The following is a 17,572-nucleotide window of genomic DNA, read 5'->3' as shown; positions in this document are numbered from 1 at the left end:
GCACCACTGTACGTCTTCAAAATGACTGGAGCAATATGTTACTTACAACATTTACTCTTGTGTTTTATTAAACGTTTGGAACATTGTTGAATTTAATGCTGCTTTGTGTCACTTTGTTCTCCAAGCGCTGGTAACTGCTTTCAGAGTCAACTCACAATGATCAAAGCCAGTATATTACAATTAACAGGATACAAACCGCAGAACAATTGAGATCTGATTGCTTCACAGCTGTCTATATTGCTGCTTTGTCTTTCTACTTACTCTAATCATAATCACTCCCACACCAATTCTCAAGTAAGAGTGCTGCAATCAAAACTGTAAAAATGGAATGTAATTGTTGCAGCAAACCTGCAGGTACAGACGCATAAAAGTCCCCCCTATTTTTCTACCAGTTGCGTTTTTTTATGTGTGTGTGTGTGTGTGTGTGTATATATATACACTGTATATACTGAAGTCAATGGCTCTATTTGGAGTGACCATCACCATTTTCTGATCACGTTATTTTGCTCCTGATCAGAGAGAGACAGAGAGACAGAGACAGAGATATGGACATAGCATTTTAAGATAATTCTATATATGATATCTTAAAACCCTCTATTTATCTATCTATATCTCTCCCTGTCTCTTTCTCTCTGTCTTTCTCTCTCTCTTTAATCAGGAGCAAAATAACGTGATCAGATAACGGTCACTCTAAACAGAGCCATTGACTTCATTGACTTCATTGACTTCAGTGACCCCTTGGGCCCGTGGTTATAAGACCAGTAGGCCTGTTTAGCAATGAAAAAATTGCAATGGAATTTGAGAAATCTGCACATCACTGGTCTACTAAAGCTTACTGATACCTTTTATATTAGCAAGAAACGGTCACCATCCCGTCTTAGTTAGTTAACTCAAGCTCAACGGGTGTTCTAATGATATCTCTGACATAAAGTTGAACATGTGAACTGACTGAAGAGATTTAGTGACCATAATGCTGCAGACTTGTTGATATTGCATGGACGGCAATGTACGTGTATGGTGGTATTTGACTCTTTATAGTGACCTTGATTTCTAATTACATTTTTTTAGAAGTAACTTGTGATTTCTATGCTGGCAACAAGGTTTTTTTTTTGGCGTTTAAGCAGTATTGTGCTGTGGATTACTGACCACAGAAAACATGCTGATTGCCTAGTTGCTTTCTACTTTCTCTTCCTTTTATGAGTCTGTCATCTGACTTTCTAAATGATGAGATGGGGAAAACACTGTAAGAACAGCACACCAACATTAATCATTGTTTTACAAAGCAAGTAAATTTTAAAAAGATTCCTCTTTTAAAGTAAAGCATGAGTGACCAACAAAACTTTCTTATTTAACGAGGCAAACTAACAAAAATCACATTCTTCTTTCAATTCGATGAAACTATTATTTCCCTGTTGGTTCACTGCACAGCATTTGGTTTGTATGAATGTGCCTGGGGAATATACTTTGCTTGTAATACTTAGATATACAATAAAGTAACCTTTAAATATTTTTAGCTTTGTGATTATCAATGTTTATTTATTTATTTATTCTTATTATTGTTGGTTTACAATTTACCTCGCAGGGATACACTTAAGCTCAATTTCTGGTTTATTACCTTATCTTGGTTCAAGGTTCAACACCTTCATTAGTTCAGCTAATATTATGGTGACATGGTGCAAAATTCTATTTTTTATTCTATGTTTGATAAAATGACTGTAACAGCAGGCAGATGATTTTGGCGATTTATAGAGAAAAGCGGCTCACAACAGAAAATGTCCAAAGGTAGGCAATAGAAGTCCGGCAACACGTCCAGGAAAATCTAAAACAAATCCAACACACACTGGGACAACTAAAAATACTGGGAAAAGCAAAACCACTAGAAAGAAACTACTAGAAGAATACTCATTGGGAGAGACAAATATCTGACAACAGACAAAGGGAGCACTAATGCTGCTTTCCACAGTTTTTAGCCCGTAAGATAAGACTTAAGTCATGACTCACGACTTGGTAGAGTTCCAGGCAAAGTCACCACAAACCCTTCTAGCTAGTGTTAGCGTTAGCTAGCTAGCGGCTACCTAGCGTTGACGTTAGCTAGCGTTAGCCGAAACTAGCAATTTCTAGTCTGCAACATATTTTGGGCTTCATTTAATAAACGTAACCTGTAGTAGTACACAATCGTATGTGTATTGTTTGCTGCCTGGGAGGCGACGTTGGAGGCAAAAAACACAACTGAGCTCACAGGTAGACGGTTATGAAAACACAAGTTGCATGTAGAAGGTCATCTCAAAGCTCTTATTTCTCTCCTGAGGGCCCAGGATCGAGCATCGAGGAGCTATAAGCGAGGATACATGTCAGCAGCCTTCCCGGAAACCGTGCAGTTGAAGGAGTTGAAACAGCTGTCATATTAATTAAACTGCTAGGGGTTTAGGCCCCCCTAATCCAGCCAGTGATAATGTAAACAACACGGTATGTTTATTGCAATGGTGTATTAGCTATTTTACTGCAACTATACTCCATTCACAATGTTTTTTTACTGTATCATTTACACTGTGATTTTGCATTTCCACTTATCTGTATCTAAAGCTAAACAAATATTAAAAGGTCAATAATTGTACATGGATCAAGTATTATCAGTAAAATACAACACAGCACTTTGATCATGACTAATTACTTTATTTTGTCACATCAATATAGCACAGTTAATGACTCACTACCAATGGCCACAGCTGCTCTGTGGAAATCCTTGATGAGATGAGATGATGCATGTTGGTAAATGGAGGCCGACTAGTGACTAAGTGACGTTACACTCAATCAGTAAACTAATTTCAGTCTGTCAACGGAAACAATACTGTCTCTAAACAATTTCACATTTGAAACCTCAGCACAAAACCATGACATACTGCACCGTGGCTGTAAAACATTTCATAAACATAAATGTGACTAAATATAAAAGAGAAAAAATACAAAATGAAACAAATTAGAAATACAAAGGAAAGGGTATCATACACATCAGACACACAAAGCAAAGCATATTGTTGTCGTATAAAGCAATACAAAACTTTAAGACAAGCATTGCAGCGGTAGCTGCCTGTCTACAAGGCAAAGCGCTGATTCATGGTGATCAAGCCAAGGCATTGTTGCAGTCTAAAGCGTGTGCGTAGATATTTTTTAATTTGTGCACTAAGATACATTTCATTAGCTGGCTTATTGCTCTTGCGTACACATACATTCTAGCATGTGTGTTAACTACTGTAATGTGTGTGTTTTTGTGTGTAGTTACAGTGAGTGCTTTATTTTTCTAAAGGAATGGATACAATTCCCTGGATGTACAAGTAACATGACATTGACTCCTTTATCTATCAGCAGGTATATGGATGTTTGTTTAATTTAATAGTTGATAAAGCATGTTTTTCTCTTTACTTTGTTCCATAAACCCCAAATTATATTTTCAAAGTGCTGCCAATTTTTAATCACCAAACATGTAACTGCTCAGTACAGATATAGAGCTTACATTACAGTTATTATATGTTTAGAAAGAAATAATGAATAGTAATAATAATAAGTATTATATTAAAATAATTACATTTATATAGCGCTTTATCACAGACACTCAAAGCACTTGAATAAAGAAAGTAAAATACGGTAATATAGCATAGTAAAAGAAAAACTGAAAAAATAGAAGGATACATGGAAGACTGATCACACTTAAAAAATAATATTCATAACATTGTATAATACTGGCATTTGACAAACAATCTCATAGCAGCACATTATACCCAGGATTTGCCGTCATGCAAAATTTCTATGCCTTGTTTTCCTCCTGGTAGCTACATTATCAAAAATGATTTATACAGTTAAACACAGGTATGTTTAGTCATACAGTGAGCAATACATTTTGTCATTCTGACAAAAAAAGTTAATAAAAATGAATTGTGTCACTTGGAAATTCAGTTTTGCTGAGGTAGGTGGTTCAACTGAAGGATAAGCGGAAGGACAATACATATTTGTGAGTATAGTGGGCTTCAAAAGAGAATACGTTGTAGCTATTCATTTACATTTACATTTCCAACTTTGTGTTAGGTGAGATGGATTGTCTTCATCCAAGGAAGTTTTTTCTTGTTTAATACAAAACAGAACTTTTTGCTCTTCAGGAAGTAAAAGTACATAGTTTCTACATGTGTCGACAACAGTTTACTTTCTATGCGTTCCTCAATAAAACCATTGTGAGTAGCTAAATGGATGCCAACAATCAAATATAATGCTAAATGCTCATAATTAGAGTAGCAAAAATGCAGTAAAATGTTTTACCAATCAATATGTAGGCGGTGAAGAAGAATAAATTACTCAAGAAATTAAAATCATTTTGGGAGCACAGGAATTTGGGGCAGAAGCTTCTAAATGTAATGCTAGTCCAAAAAAAGTAAAGTAGAGAGGAGTTGTGAACTTCCATCCAGCACATACAGGTATGTTGCCATAGCAAAAGTACACAGAACTATTGCTACTGCAGTTCATTATTGTTTATCATACATTGTATCTTCTCATCATTCGTACACTTCCCTTCTTTCATTCAATTAAAAAAAAACACCACAATGGGATTGTCAGAGGTGTTCGTAATAGATACCTCCTCTCTGTTAGAACACACACTTATTAATTATGAAGAAATTCTCTGTGTGTTATACTTTATTTTCTTTGTCACTTAAATGACCAGTTTCATTTCTTTAAATTTACCAATTGGGGAAAATTGGCTAAATGATGTTAACATTGTTTGTTTACGTGGGTATTTATTAAGATATTTAAAGCATTTCTGCAGGTCATAAACAAAGTCATAACGAACACATAAAATATTTTGTTTTTATAACAAATATCCGATCTTTAAAATAGACAAAAACAAAACGTTTTTTTAAAAGGATATTAATAAGACAAAAATGAAATGCATGTAATAAACATATAATAGTCCTTTAATATTCTATACTGCTTAATTTCCCTTTGATGCATTTTCTGAGTGTAGTCTAGAGTATCATGCTACTTTAAGCTGTACCTTTTCTGCTGTAGAGTGCTGACTGAAATGAGTTACAATTAGCAAAGGAAAGCAGAGCATATCATTTATAAAAATATTTTTTTCTCAAAGCTTTACCTTTTGTCAGTTGCTTATCTGATAGTTTCAAGAACATAAAGACATCAATGAAGAAGATTGGACTATTTTTACGGATTGTAAAAGGAGTTCTGTTTCTTTGTATGTGTCACTAATGTGTGTAATTTAATGTACTGTACACACAGTGAGTAAATGACTGGATGAATGAGTGGTTTCCTGAAAACTGGACGGATGGTTCAACGTCATTTATCGGTTTAGTAAAAAAAAAAAAGAAGCATTTGTAAGCACAATAAAACCTTTGAAATTTTGCTTGGATTTGCATAAAGTCTGCATTATTGATACATTTCATAACATTGCTTTCATTGTATCAGACTCACCTACTACAAGCGATTCAGCATGATTGGTGTTTGTAAACTAGTTTAATTTATTTTTTCAGTGAGATCCAACTTCCATTTAAGTAGGTTTGCCTTGATTCAGTTGCTTTGCGATTTCATCACAGCTCATAATTCCAAAAGCATCATAATAATTGTGATTATTTTAACAATTAGTTTGCTCCTAAATTTCACCAAAGGTAATCTCAGCTGACTCCACTGCCTGAATGAGCCTTAACTGCATTTGGTTTTCTGTGGTTAGTTCCCAATAATTAAAAAATTATCATCTAAGTGAATGAAAGTGATGCCTCACATTCATTAGCACCTGTGAATTTGTATCTGTGTTTTCCTTTGATGAATAACACAGATACAATCTTCAGTAAATAGTGATCTATGTTGTAAAGTGAATCTTTTTCATCAGATGGTTTAAAAGAACTAAAAAGAAAGGACTCCTCGGTAGGAAGCACAGAACCATGTTCTAAATTTGCCAGATGCCTCCCTTTCGCCCTTTTCACAGTTGCATGCACTCCAACCAACCAGGAGATGCTGGTGCAGCAATAAGGGCCTGGTCAATCACTGACTTCCCTTCCATAAACACTGCTAAATTAATTGGAACATACAGCATGGCAAGAGGAAGCACTAATACTGTAGGAATTGAGCCAATGTCCTGGCGGTTGGCAAGTGTGCTATCTATGCATCATTATGTTCTGCAAACAGTTGTATCTGCATGTCAAGGGAAAATACTAGTTATTGTATATCCTTCCATGACTAATTCAAATGAACTGAGTTAAAAATGACTCTTAACCCACCTACTAAGCTATCCCCAAGTTAGTTAATGCATGAATTTGTATATCCTTAACTGCTAACCTAAAAAATACACCACTGCCCACCCAGTAGTTCCCCTTTACTTACCCTCATCCTACTTACACCATTCTCTCTCTACTGCCCACAAACTGGACCATCTGTTTGCGTGCGTGGGAGATGACTGGCGTGAGTGGAATGATTGGAGTAGAGGGTGTGGTAGCACCAGGAGTTGAAGCTCCAGGAGTTGAAGCAACAGTTGTTGAAGCTCCAGGAGTTGAAGCAACAGGTGTTGAAGCTCCAGGTGTTGAAGCTCCAGGTGTTGATGCGGTAGGGGTCGACGCACCAGGGGTTCCACCTGGAGTGGGGCCTGGTGTTGTACCAGGAGTAGCAGGGATGACAATAACGGGGGACGGACTTTCAGCTCGATTTTCCAGGCGCGGGGTGGATGTGATAAAACGAGCCTCCCTGATCCGGTAGGGACTTCTGTAGGTAGAGATGGGCGACAACTCGGAACCCCAGCCAAGATAGCTCCCACTGGAGGGAGACTGCGCATCCGCGCTGAAGTACAGTGTGGTGCTGGACTCTCCAGGGAGCGAGGGTTTTTTCTCTGGGGAACTAATCAGGAGAGGGGAGCGTCGCTCAGGTGACCAACCGGGAGTCTTAATGTCCAGGGAACCTACGGAGGACGAGACTTCGGTCAGGGACGCAGCGTTGCTGTCAATGTGGCCAATGCTGCCTGGTTGCCACGGAGATGAAGGTGTTGGTGAGCCATAAGCAGCACTCTGAAATTCCTCATCACCTTTGAAAATGAAATCACATTGAATTAAACGGTTCAGTGAGTTTAAAACAGTGTGGATGTGTGTGTGTGTGTGTGTGTGTGTGTGTGTGTGTGTGTGTGTGTGTGTGTGTGTGTGCGTGCGTGTGTGTGCACGTGTGTGTGTGCACTCAGTGACTAGAAAGTGCATAGTAGTACTACACTTTGCATGTGAAAACTATACAAATATATTCGATAAATTGTTGTTTTGTGTATTAGCTTTTAAGAATAGGTAAATGTCTGATCCTGTATTTCTGTCTACGGGGAATTCTGTTAATAGGACCAGTAATCGTAGGCAGCTATATGTAGCAACAACTTTTATAATAACGTAGCCATGTGAAGTGCACTATGCAGCCATTGTTGCCTTGTATTGATGTAACTGATGTAAGTTAGAATGTGATTTGTGATAGTGTTATTTTATGTTTTATTCTTAATGAATAAAACAGATTCATTTGGGAGACGACTTGAAAGCTGCTGTGTCAAACTCTCCCGTTATTTCACCTGTCTTTCAGGGAATTTAAATTTGTTACCCGGTCTCCTTGCCTGGGACCTGTAACACTCTCATAGAGTCATTTTCAGCTGCAGCGGGCAGCTGTTTTCATTGAAAAAGCTCCTAAAACCCACTGTGGACACAGTGGAAAAGACACAGTTAGCAACCAGCTAGTGAACGTAGTGGAGCATTACAGCTAAAGAGCCAGATGTTGGTGCAAGAGAGTGGATATTTGACTCACATTCATCAGATGAATGCTAGTGTTGCTCTGCAATTGCTGGCTGTGTTAATAGGTAAATGTTGAATTAAACAAGTTTACCAGATCAACTTTATAAAGCAATGCTATGTCAATGTTGTGTTCACACAAACTAATTTCATGGTTGTGCAATTTTACAGACAGTACGATCATAGATACCAGGAAAGCAAGTTGTGCTGTCTGGGTATTCAAACAAAGCCAGGTCAAAGATCAGCAATGAATGCAGTGGAACACCTCATCAAAATGTTCACTCTATGTTCTCTCCCTTAGTAGTTAAAAGTGCGAAATAATGAATTAAGATTCACTCAGGTCTGCAATAAGGCAGTCAGCATTTGTATTGACATTGTAACTAACCTTTTCTGTGGTCACTGAGGGTGTGTTTTTGGGTGTGTGCACCAGCAGGGTTTAGTGTTTATTCAGGCATCAGATCAAACCTTTTTCTGATGGTGGAGCGCTGGACTCTTCTTCTGCAGTCTCTTCAAAAATGACCTCCTGGATCGGGATGATCTCTGGAAACCTTTTCATATCCTGGATTGTTGTGGGTGGAGCTTTTCTCACTGGTCGGGCTATTACACTGGAGGGCGCCGGCTTTGGTGGCTGGGCTACCTCTCTCACCTGGGGACGAGACAGACCACTGAGCCTCAGACTGCACACAGACCACCTGAAGGTATTAGTACCCAACATGGTGGCTGAGCATTCATTTTACAAATGAACAAGATTCCTAAAGCCACTGCGTACATTTTAGGTGATTATAACATTGTAATAGCATATTTACAAACATTTTTGTTTGTATAAAAATATGCCAAACATAAACAACAAAAAAATATGTTTTAATGCAGTCTATGTGTTGCTTAAAGCTTATGCGTCTCCATGTTCAAATCCTAGACATAATGGCTTTCAATATAAATCTACTTTCTTTATATTATTGGTTATTAGGGATAAATAAAACAAAGATCTTGCCTGTGGAGCCTGGGTCACCTGTGGTGGAGCTGGTTGAGAAATCTGAGTAATCTGAGGCTGAACAAGTGGAACCTGGCAAATGACAGCACAGATAAGAATAAGTACCCTAGTAATATAATTGTAAAATATATCACACATAAGGCTGCATGCCAGGAAGTTTAAAACTAATTGCAATGGAATTCATACGTTTTTACTGTAAAAAGGTCAGGAGGAAGTCTCTCTATTAAACCAATAGCTCTTCTAAGCAGGACGTTCAACAACAGGAACGCTACATACCCGAGGGACATGAGGTTCATCAGGGGAGTGAACTTCTTCAGACAGACCCATCAGTCCGGCTAGCCCCCCCTCGCCATACGACGACCAGATCCTAGTTACATCTCCTGTCTTCATGGCCAAGCGGATCAGCAGCCAGTGGTGATGTTTCCAGCCCTCCCATTGGATAGGAAGATCCATTAGGGTCCCACCTCCTGCTTAGATTACAGTAACAACAATAGTCATTCTGTCTATCCATTCATCCATCCATCTATCCAGACAGACAGACAGACAGACAGACAGATGGATAGATAGATAGCTAGATAGATAGATAAATCTTTAACAGACCGGACAGTGTTGCATGGCGATGGCAAGTCGGTGTGACTTTCTCCTCCAATGACAGTGTAGATCCACGTTCCGTGCAGGCTCCACCTATCCCCCTGTGGCGAATACTCTGGAAAATCTCGAAGGACTTAGGATGGAGGAAACGATAGTACAGCACCAACGCTATCACTCCTGGAGAGAAAGGGGAAGCAAATAGAAAACAAACATGGAGGACTTAAAATAGAGGCGTGCACATGTGTGTAAGCATTTATAGATCTTGTAAGAAAAGAAGGAAATCAACATACAGAAGTTGGGAATTTGGACATTACTTAACCCTCTATTGCATGTTGTTGCCATATGGCAACAAATTCTTTTTCTTAGTGTTTTTCACAATAAACCATGTAAAATGCATTGTTTTTTGTTTAATTGTGTAAATAGGTCTTTTATTTTGAAGTTGTACTCATTTGATGACTTCACATACCCATAGAATCCTGTCCCCCCCCCCCTTTTCCGGACATGTGCCACACTAAAGATCAAGCTCCAGGATCAGCCAAAATGTAGTTGTTTTTCTCAATTTAGAAGCATTTCTTTGAAAAATAAAAATTCAACTGTTATCTGGAATAAGTAACTTTAATTTTTCACCATTTAAACCAGTTAAAATTTTGTATTTTTTCTGTAAAAGGCTAAAATTAATTTGTTGCCATATGGCAACATTATGCAATATTGACGTGAAATGTGGACATTTTGCCTAATTGGCTCAATTGAATTACTATACTTTAGGCTACTCTACCACTATGTTGCAGTTATTTATAATTTTTTTGAAAGAAAAACATGAAATGTATTTATATTATGTTATTCCAGCCATTTTGTAATTAATATATTATCTAAATTATTAATTACACACTAATGTAAATGAATTGCTCAACAATAAAATGAGTTATTCCAAAGGAAATCATGTTGGCGCACTCAAATTATGTGTTGGTCCACTGACATTTATAGTCAATATACCCTTCTAGTCTAAATAGAGAGTTCCTAAAGGAAGATTATGAATCAGAAAAATGTTTCAGTGGCCATATAGTTCAGAAATTGAAAGTTTAGTCAGTGTTTTGTACTTATTTTGCCCCTAATCAAGTACATTGTATCCGTGTGTCTTCTTTCAGGTGTGTATGACAGACTTATTACAGTGTTATTATTAATAATTACAAAAACACAATAAAACTAAACTAATTTGACTGTAACCATTGGGCTATACATGTTGATACATATAAGTTGAATTTGTTTAGTAATTATTTCAATAAAAGCATGTTTTTAAAGAAATATTGGATTTTTTGGCACTTTCCACGAATGCCGGTGTTGCCATATGGCAACAAATTACCAACTACCCCCCCTTCATTTACTTTTAAATTTTTTTTCTACAATTACATTATGTAAGCATCCTGGAGTAATAAAACACATCAAACATTTTTACCATGTTTAGAAAATAATTCATGCAATAGAGGGCTAAGAGAGAATGTGTTTGCAGTTGTGGGTCTTGTCATACAGTGTAGCTGTGTGTCTCACCAATGAGGAAGCTACAGAAAACTGCTGCTGGGATTCCCACAGTATCCCAGGACACTATGCTGAACAACCATGAAGAGGCCAGAAGAAGAAAAGCGTTCTCTAAGAATATGGCCTGAAGAAGAATGAACAGAACAGAGAAAGATGGTTACCTTTTTCCACATTTGAAATCCATATTTGTCTCACATTTAAATTTTAAATTTATTATTGTATTTTTTTTCTTCAGCTTAATGTATACTGTTATTCAACTATTGTGTTCAAGATTACATTCAGCATCTCAGATATTTGGTATGGACATTTCTATGCAACACATATATGTTTTCAGTGAGTGTATTGGTTCATACTTAACTCATGTCTGTAATGTTTCTCAAATTTACATTTTCTGCAATCAAATTCACATGCAGAAGAGATCGGTTTCCAATGCAATTCAACGGTTAGACTGTATACACATTTACCTCATAACTTGACATTTTATCCAATACAGTGTTTTTTTTCCCATTTTAGGGTCTTAAATGTTCTGTCAGCATTTCTGTTTTTGTCAATGGCTTTGCTCAAACAGTCTGGCACACAGGCATGAACTGACCACAAACACACACACATACCAGGTAGAACCCAGCCATGCGGTATCTGGATTGACCATACTTCACATTGAGGAAAAGGAAGATGTGAACAGCTCCCAGAACAAGGTTGAAGAGTCTCCATCGACTAGTTGAACGTATAATGTCGGTCTGCTGAGACACCATCCAGAAAGTTGCACCCAGCCAGTGCACACCTGACACGCACACACACACACACACACACAGTTAAATATTCAACCTTTAACATAAACATACATAAACACACTAATTCAGACAACCTGAGTAGATGAGTTGAAGCAGAAGAGTGTGTCTTCACCAAGACTCACCCAACAATAGGTCAGGTTAAAAAAAATACGAGCTTGGAGATAAAGCTTGGGCATCCATACTTACCAATGACTCCCAAGATCCATTGTTTGAAGATACGTGTGAAGAGCATGAGAATGGCAAATCGAGATCCCAGCATACTGACCTGCAGACAGAAAAAAATATAGCTGTCACACAAACAAAGCCTAACACATACATATAAATATGCCGCTCATTATGTTAATTGAGACTGTTATACGCAGGGTGTATGTTGTGCATATTGGCTTTCGGTTTTAAAAATATGCACACCCTCCACAGAAGTCGACAGAGAATGGCAGCGGGGGTCATTTGTAGGTGTCCTGGTCTGATGAGTGAACAGGCTCTGGCGTAGAGGACCAAGGCCCAAGCCAGAGATAACAAACACACCACAAAACACACCGAGGCTGAAGGAGAGAGGGAGGAGGAAGAGAGGAGAGGAAATGTGAATACTGTGATGTATGAGGAAATGTAAAACATAAAATAAAAGCTAGATACTTTTCATGAGTCAGTCTGCTGCACATGCATGCACACTGGGAATTGATGGTAGAGAAATTGGTTAAAGCTGCACTAATTGTTTTGGGAGGGGTTTTGCCACTTGGGGGGAAGCAAAACAATTTGAAAAGAAAACATCTGACATATCACCTTATAAAGTTGTCATGGCAAACATGTTAGCAAAAAGTCGCTCACATCAAGCAGACACAGAGCAACATTCATTTGGAGTCATGTTTCATGTTTCTGGTCCCCTGACAAATGTAAGTGCAATATTCACTCTCTTCCTGCTCTGTTTTGGTCTCTACCAATTCCTGAAGAAAATATAACAGCGAGAATGAACCAAAACAATGAAGTTGATCATGGGTCTGTCCGAGGTTTCTGCCTAAAAGGAAGTTTTTCCTCGCCACTGTCGCACTGTTGCTTGCTCTGGAGGAAACTACTACAACTGTTGGGTCCTTGTAAATTATGGAGTGTGTTCTAGACCTACTCTATCTGTAAAGTGTCTTGAGATAATTCTAGTTATGAATTGAGGCTATAAATAAAATTGAATAGAAGTTGAACTGTTCTGTATTACTGACGGGAACTGCAGAGTTAGTGATCATTTTCTGCGGCTTCGTCATTACGAGCCATGCCTTTCACACTAAACAGTTATTTGATCGCCATTGTTTGAGTAACTCTATATTTTTACATTTGATCTGCTTATGCTGAAGGAACAACTCGCTCCTGCCAAAAAAACATTGGCAAGGCAAATGATATTTGAACAGCTGACTTGAAGTCTTGAGTTGTTCTGCAGTAAATCAATACAGACCATTAGAGAAGTCAAATCTCTCAGGCCTTCAATATTACACTCAACTAGATGTTATGCAGTCCAGTTCCAGTAACTTTAATACTGATAGGAATATCTGAACTCTGAGTTCAGATGTCCATACAGTACCAGTTATGAACATTTAAAAAAACAGCTGAATATAGGTATAATTCCACATTGCTATAAATCCAGCTGATATTATTTAAACAAATAGTAGATTCTAATCTGGGGTGTGAGGACCACCAGGGCACACTATGCCGCAGTGAAATTGAACAAAAACAGCAACATTATGGACCGGGAAGCTAAACGATGAGCTGATACACTCTACAAAGCTTTGTAAAATGGAAGGGACCTGAAGATTCAGGAGAAAATTCACTGTAGGTTCAACCTACATGCAGGTTTCACGTTGTAACATTGTTGTTTTACATTCACATTGTTATTTATTTTAGATATTAAAAACTACAGCTGCTTTAAATATATTCATTATATCATAATGTTATGCAGGTCTTTCATGATTTAGTGGGCCACAGTTTATTGCAGATCTGTTTGAGAGTCCCTTTTGACAAAAACTAGCAACACACACTATACTGTACATAATTTTGCTACAACACAAACACAGAATTATACATGCTATTTCAGACTCTATTATCACCTTTGCACACGTGCTTTTTTACATTTCCTATTAAGCCTCTCTGTACCTGGAGATTTGATTCCTATATCAGTGCAGATGAGCACATAGGTCTGCAGCAGCGTCTGAGGGAGCGTGACCACCAAGGCCTCAAACAGGCGTAAAGCAGATGCATCAGCCTGTTGCATGATCTCACCATACACATCCTCGTCTTGCAGACAAATGCACTCCCACAGTCTGGAGGCCAGAAATAGATGAAGGGGAGTCAAATTGGGAGAAAGATTGAAAGAGAAAGAAACAGAGAGAAAAAGGAAATGCCACCATATACTGTACATCGTCATTCTCATCCTCTCATCTCATCTCATCTCATCAAATGCACATAAAGATGCACATGTGCAAGGTTGGCCCACCTTTTGAAGATACCCAGGTGCAGTATGTGTGTCCAGGTGAGAGACTTCCTGCGGATGCGTCCATCTGACAGGTACCACAGATAACTGAGCCACTGAGGCCCCCAACCTGGAAAACATGGAATGAAACAAATGAAAATAAAAATAAAATCTATCTATGTATCTATGTATCTATCTATCTATGTATCTATCTATCTATCTATTCATCCATCCATATGTATTGGACTGTTCCTTACTGTCAATATTCAATGACACTAACACTACCAATGACATTTATATGTTGTTGTTGTTGTTGTTGTTGTTGTTGTTGTTGTTGCTGTTATCCCACCTGGCAGCAGGAACAGTGCAGTGAAGCCAGCAAGATGGGCATAGCAGTAGTTGTGACCCACCCACAGATAGTACACAAAGCAATAGATCACTGGAGAAAGAAGGGGGAAAACAAAAAGAAATGCTTAAGTCTACTGACCAGTCAGGATTGCTACAATCCAAAATCATAAAAAAAACTCATAACAATGGTTAATACTTATAATAGGTCTGATACACTTGTGTGGTTCTTTCATTTGTAATTGCAATGTAAGCTGTTGCTGTCAGCTGAGTCTGCTGCTGATGCTATAGAAAATTGTAATTAAATGAACAGACAGATTAACAAATTTTGCCTGCATACAAAATTGTAATAAATCATAAATCACATGCACAATATCACTATAATAAAGCATCTCTGAGATAATTGCTGTCTATTTACACTTAATTTGTGTAACCAAGTGTTAAAAGCAGATTAGCAGTATTTTGTATGATGCTGTTTATTTTATTTTTTTTATTTAACCTTTATTTAACCAGGAAAATCCCATTGAGATTACTAATCTCTTTTTCAAGGGAGTCCTGGCCAAGACAGCGGCACAGATCACAACAATTCCGTACATTACAGACAATTTCATAACATTTTCATAAAACTATTTAAAACATTTACAAACATTTATGCTGCAGTGTTTACGTTAGGGCAACAGCTTTTTATCTGTGTGCCAGGACATAGAGCATTTTGTGTTTTGTGAGTGCCCCCACACATTTTGACATGACCTCTGTCCTGCATCTAATCTAAGGTTTATTGACAACAAGAGTGCTGTCTCTTCTCCTCACACACAGACTCCTCCACATCCCACTGGCTTTGCTGAGCTCTGCAGCTCTGCCTGCCTCCACCCACAAGTAATCTGAACCGTTTTAAGTGCCAAACAGGCGGGCTGTCCCGACAAACTAGGCCGCATCGTGGGGTACGCCCATCCCCTCGTCCATTCATGCACCTCCAAAAAAAAGGGCGCTGAAATATGACAACATGGCTTCGCTTTGTTTTTATTCAGGAGAGATCTCTTAGAAGCTGAAATGACACCGCTGTTTAAAATATGAACTGTGGAAAACTCTGGCATGAGTCTGCAGTTTTGCTGCATAAAGGATTTCGTGCGGCGTGTGTAAAAATAGGAAAGAGGCGCACTGGTGCAGCCTGCAGACTCTGACTCTATTATTTATGACCGCACAAGACCCGCTGAAGTGAAAACAAATGTCCAACTTTGTGTGTTGGATTATTGTAGACTTTGTAAAAAAGACCAACATGACATAACAAATCCTCTGTCTCAACTACAATATGCGAGCATCTCTCTTCCCGTAGCTGCAGCCCTTACACACTGTAGCCTACATCCTTCACTGTGGCCAAAAAGGCACGCATGCACCCGCATGTATGCATTCGCCAATTAAGTCAGATAAAACACAATAGGGATGAGCGTGGGCACGTGCTATCACATAACGGTCAATCAACATAGTGATAGTTTAATATGTGTGCGCAGGGCGTGTTCGTTTAAGTGTGTGCGCGTGTCCCAGGTATACAAGACTCACGCGCCGTCCTCTCTGCAACGATGAGAAATGCGGTAAAGGCGAAGACGCAAACTTGGCAGCACGGCATGCAGGCGCCTCCGTGGCTCGGAGTCGCTGAGTAGTCTCTCATGGTGGATTATGAACCTGAACTCTCAGGTTTACGGTGATAACAGTCTGGTAGTCTGTAGGCCGGTGTTGTTCTGGTCCCGGGCGGGACTCGGTCCAGCTGCTGTAGGATGCTCTGTCTGCTCCGTGTCCCCGTCCAAATAACGTCACCGCCCGTCCCGTTAAAGCGGTAGCGCCGGTAGAGTAGGTAAGAGAGTAGACAAGCACCGGAGAGATGTTAGGCCTCATTTACAGTAAGTTGATTCAACGTTATCAGCTTGGTCGTATAATACCTATACATAGCTTATGATTCACACCACAGTGTTCTGGTTACAGAGTTTGGTTAGTGTCTTAAAAATCATATCAAGGGCTTTTATTTGTTCATGCCGGTATACCATGTAGGTACATATAGGCTATGCCGTATGTAGTGTAATAAGAACAGAATGGGTCATAACAAGACTTTACTCACTTAATTAAAGTAAGAGAAAATATAGGTCTAGTCCTATTTAAACTCGAGTCTGGGCGGAAAGGAAAACTCATTGTTTCAGTTTTCTACAAATTTAACTTATTTGTCTACAATCCTATTTCTTAGCCGTCGTTTTATTTAGTGGATATGTGACAGGAGAAACCTCTTTTCTGCCCTCGGTAGAACAGTAGTTGAACTAAAACCCTGAAGATTAAAGTGACCCAGGGAAATATGGGAGTTCACAGATGAGAAAAAGTGCTGAGCTTCAGCTTCTCCTTGATGAGGATGAAGTTAATGACTACAATGTGGTTAATTGTGTTGCATTAGACTTTTCATTTGGATGTTTAAGTAATGTGTGCCACATTTGGGGGTGGCAGTAGCTCAGTCCATAGGGAGTTGGGTTGGGAACCGGAGGGTCACTGGTTCAAGTACTTTTTGTATGGACCAAAAAGTAAGGGAGTGTGGATTGGTGGCTGGAGAGATGCCAGTTCACCACCTGGGCACTGCCAGGTGCTGTTGAGCAAGGCACCATACCCCCCCCCCCCCCCACCCCGCTCAGGGCGCTGGTTCAGCTGGCAGCCCACTCACTCTGACATCTCTCCATTAACGCATGTATAGATCCTGAGCATGTGTGTGTGTGTGTAGTTCAGGACTTTGTGTGATTAACAAAGTGTGGACACAGAGTGTAAATTGTAGTTTCCCCACTGCTGATAAATATATATATATATATATGTATATATATATATATATATATATATATATATATATATATATATCTGTGTTTCTGAGTCTCCACAAATATTATCTTGACTAAAAGATTGCTTTAATTTTGGCTATTACACTCTTCTATTTATTTTCTTATTCATCCATTAATTTTAATTTTAAAATTAAAGTATTATAATTTCATTGTCCTCTCTCCCTATTGCCTCTGCTCTTTTCCATTTGGCTTTTTAAAGCTGTGAATCCTGA

General features: G+C 38.6%; 1 protein-coding gene across 1 annotated transcript; it reads right to left on the bottom strand.

Annotated features, from left to right (window-relative positions):
* Window positions 1-5,247: 5,247 nt before the first annotated feature.
* xkr5b (XK related 5b) lies at window positions 5,248-16,373 on the bottom strand. Its single transcript, XM_032514473.1, has 13 exons — window positions 16,054-16,373; window positions 14,501-14,590; window positions 14,176-14,281; window positions 13,836-14,002; window positions 12,111-12,244; window positions 11,889-11,967; window positions 11,523-11,692; window positions 10,924-11,035; window positions 9,388-9,555; window positions 9,064-9,254; window positions 8,788-8,859; window positions 8,262-8,442; window positions 5,248-7,066 (listed from the first exon to the last, which is right to left on the bottom strand). Exons 1-13 carry the CDS (start codon window positions 16,160-16,162, stop codon window positions 6,387-6,389), a joined length of 2,259 nt encoding a protein of 752 aa, XP_032370364.1. The 5' UTR covers window positions 16,163-16,373; the 3' UTR covers window positions 5,248-6,386.
* Between the last annotated feature and the right edge of the window lie 1,199 nt (window positions 16,374-17,572).

The sequence above is a fragment of the Etheostoma spectabile genome, chromosome 1 (genome assembly GCF_008692095.1).
Source record: "Etheostoma spectabile isolate EspeVRDwgs_2016 chromosome 1, UIUC_Espe_1.0, whole genome shotgun sequence".
NCBI classification, from domain to species: domain Eukaryota; kingdom Metazoa; phylum Chordata; class Actinopteri; order Perciformes; family Percidae; genus Etheostoma; species Etheostoma spectabile.
This window is presented reverse-complemented; position numbering and strand designations above follow the sequence as displayed.

Bases quoted from the DNA above. Each gene is read 5' to 3' on its own strand.
- xkr5b (XM_032514473.1), bottom strand. From the start codon at position 16,162: ATGAGAGACTACTCAGCGACTCCGAGCCACGGAGGCGCCTGCATGCCG. The intron at 12,245-13,835 runs GTACAGAGAGGC...TCTCTCCTTCAG, and splicing joins TATAGGAATCAAATCTCCAG to CCTCGGTGTGTTTTGTGGTG. The intron at 11,693-11,888 runs GTAAGTATGGAT...TGTGCGTGTCAG, and splicing joins ATGGATCTTGGGAGTCATTG to GTGTGCACTGGCTGGGTGCA.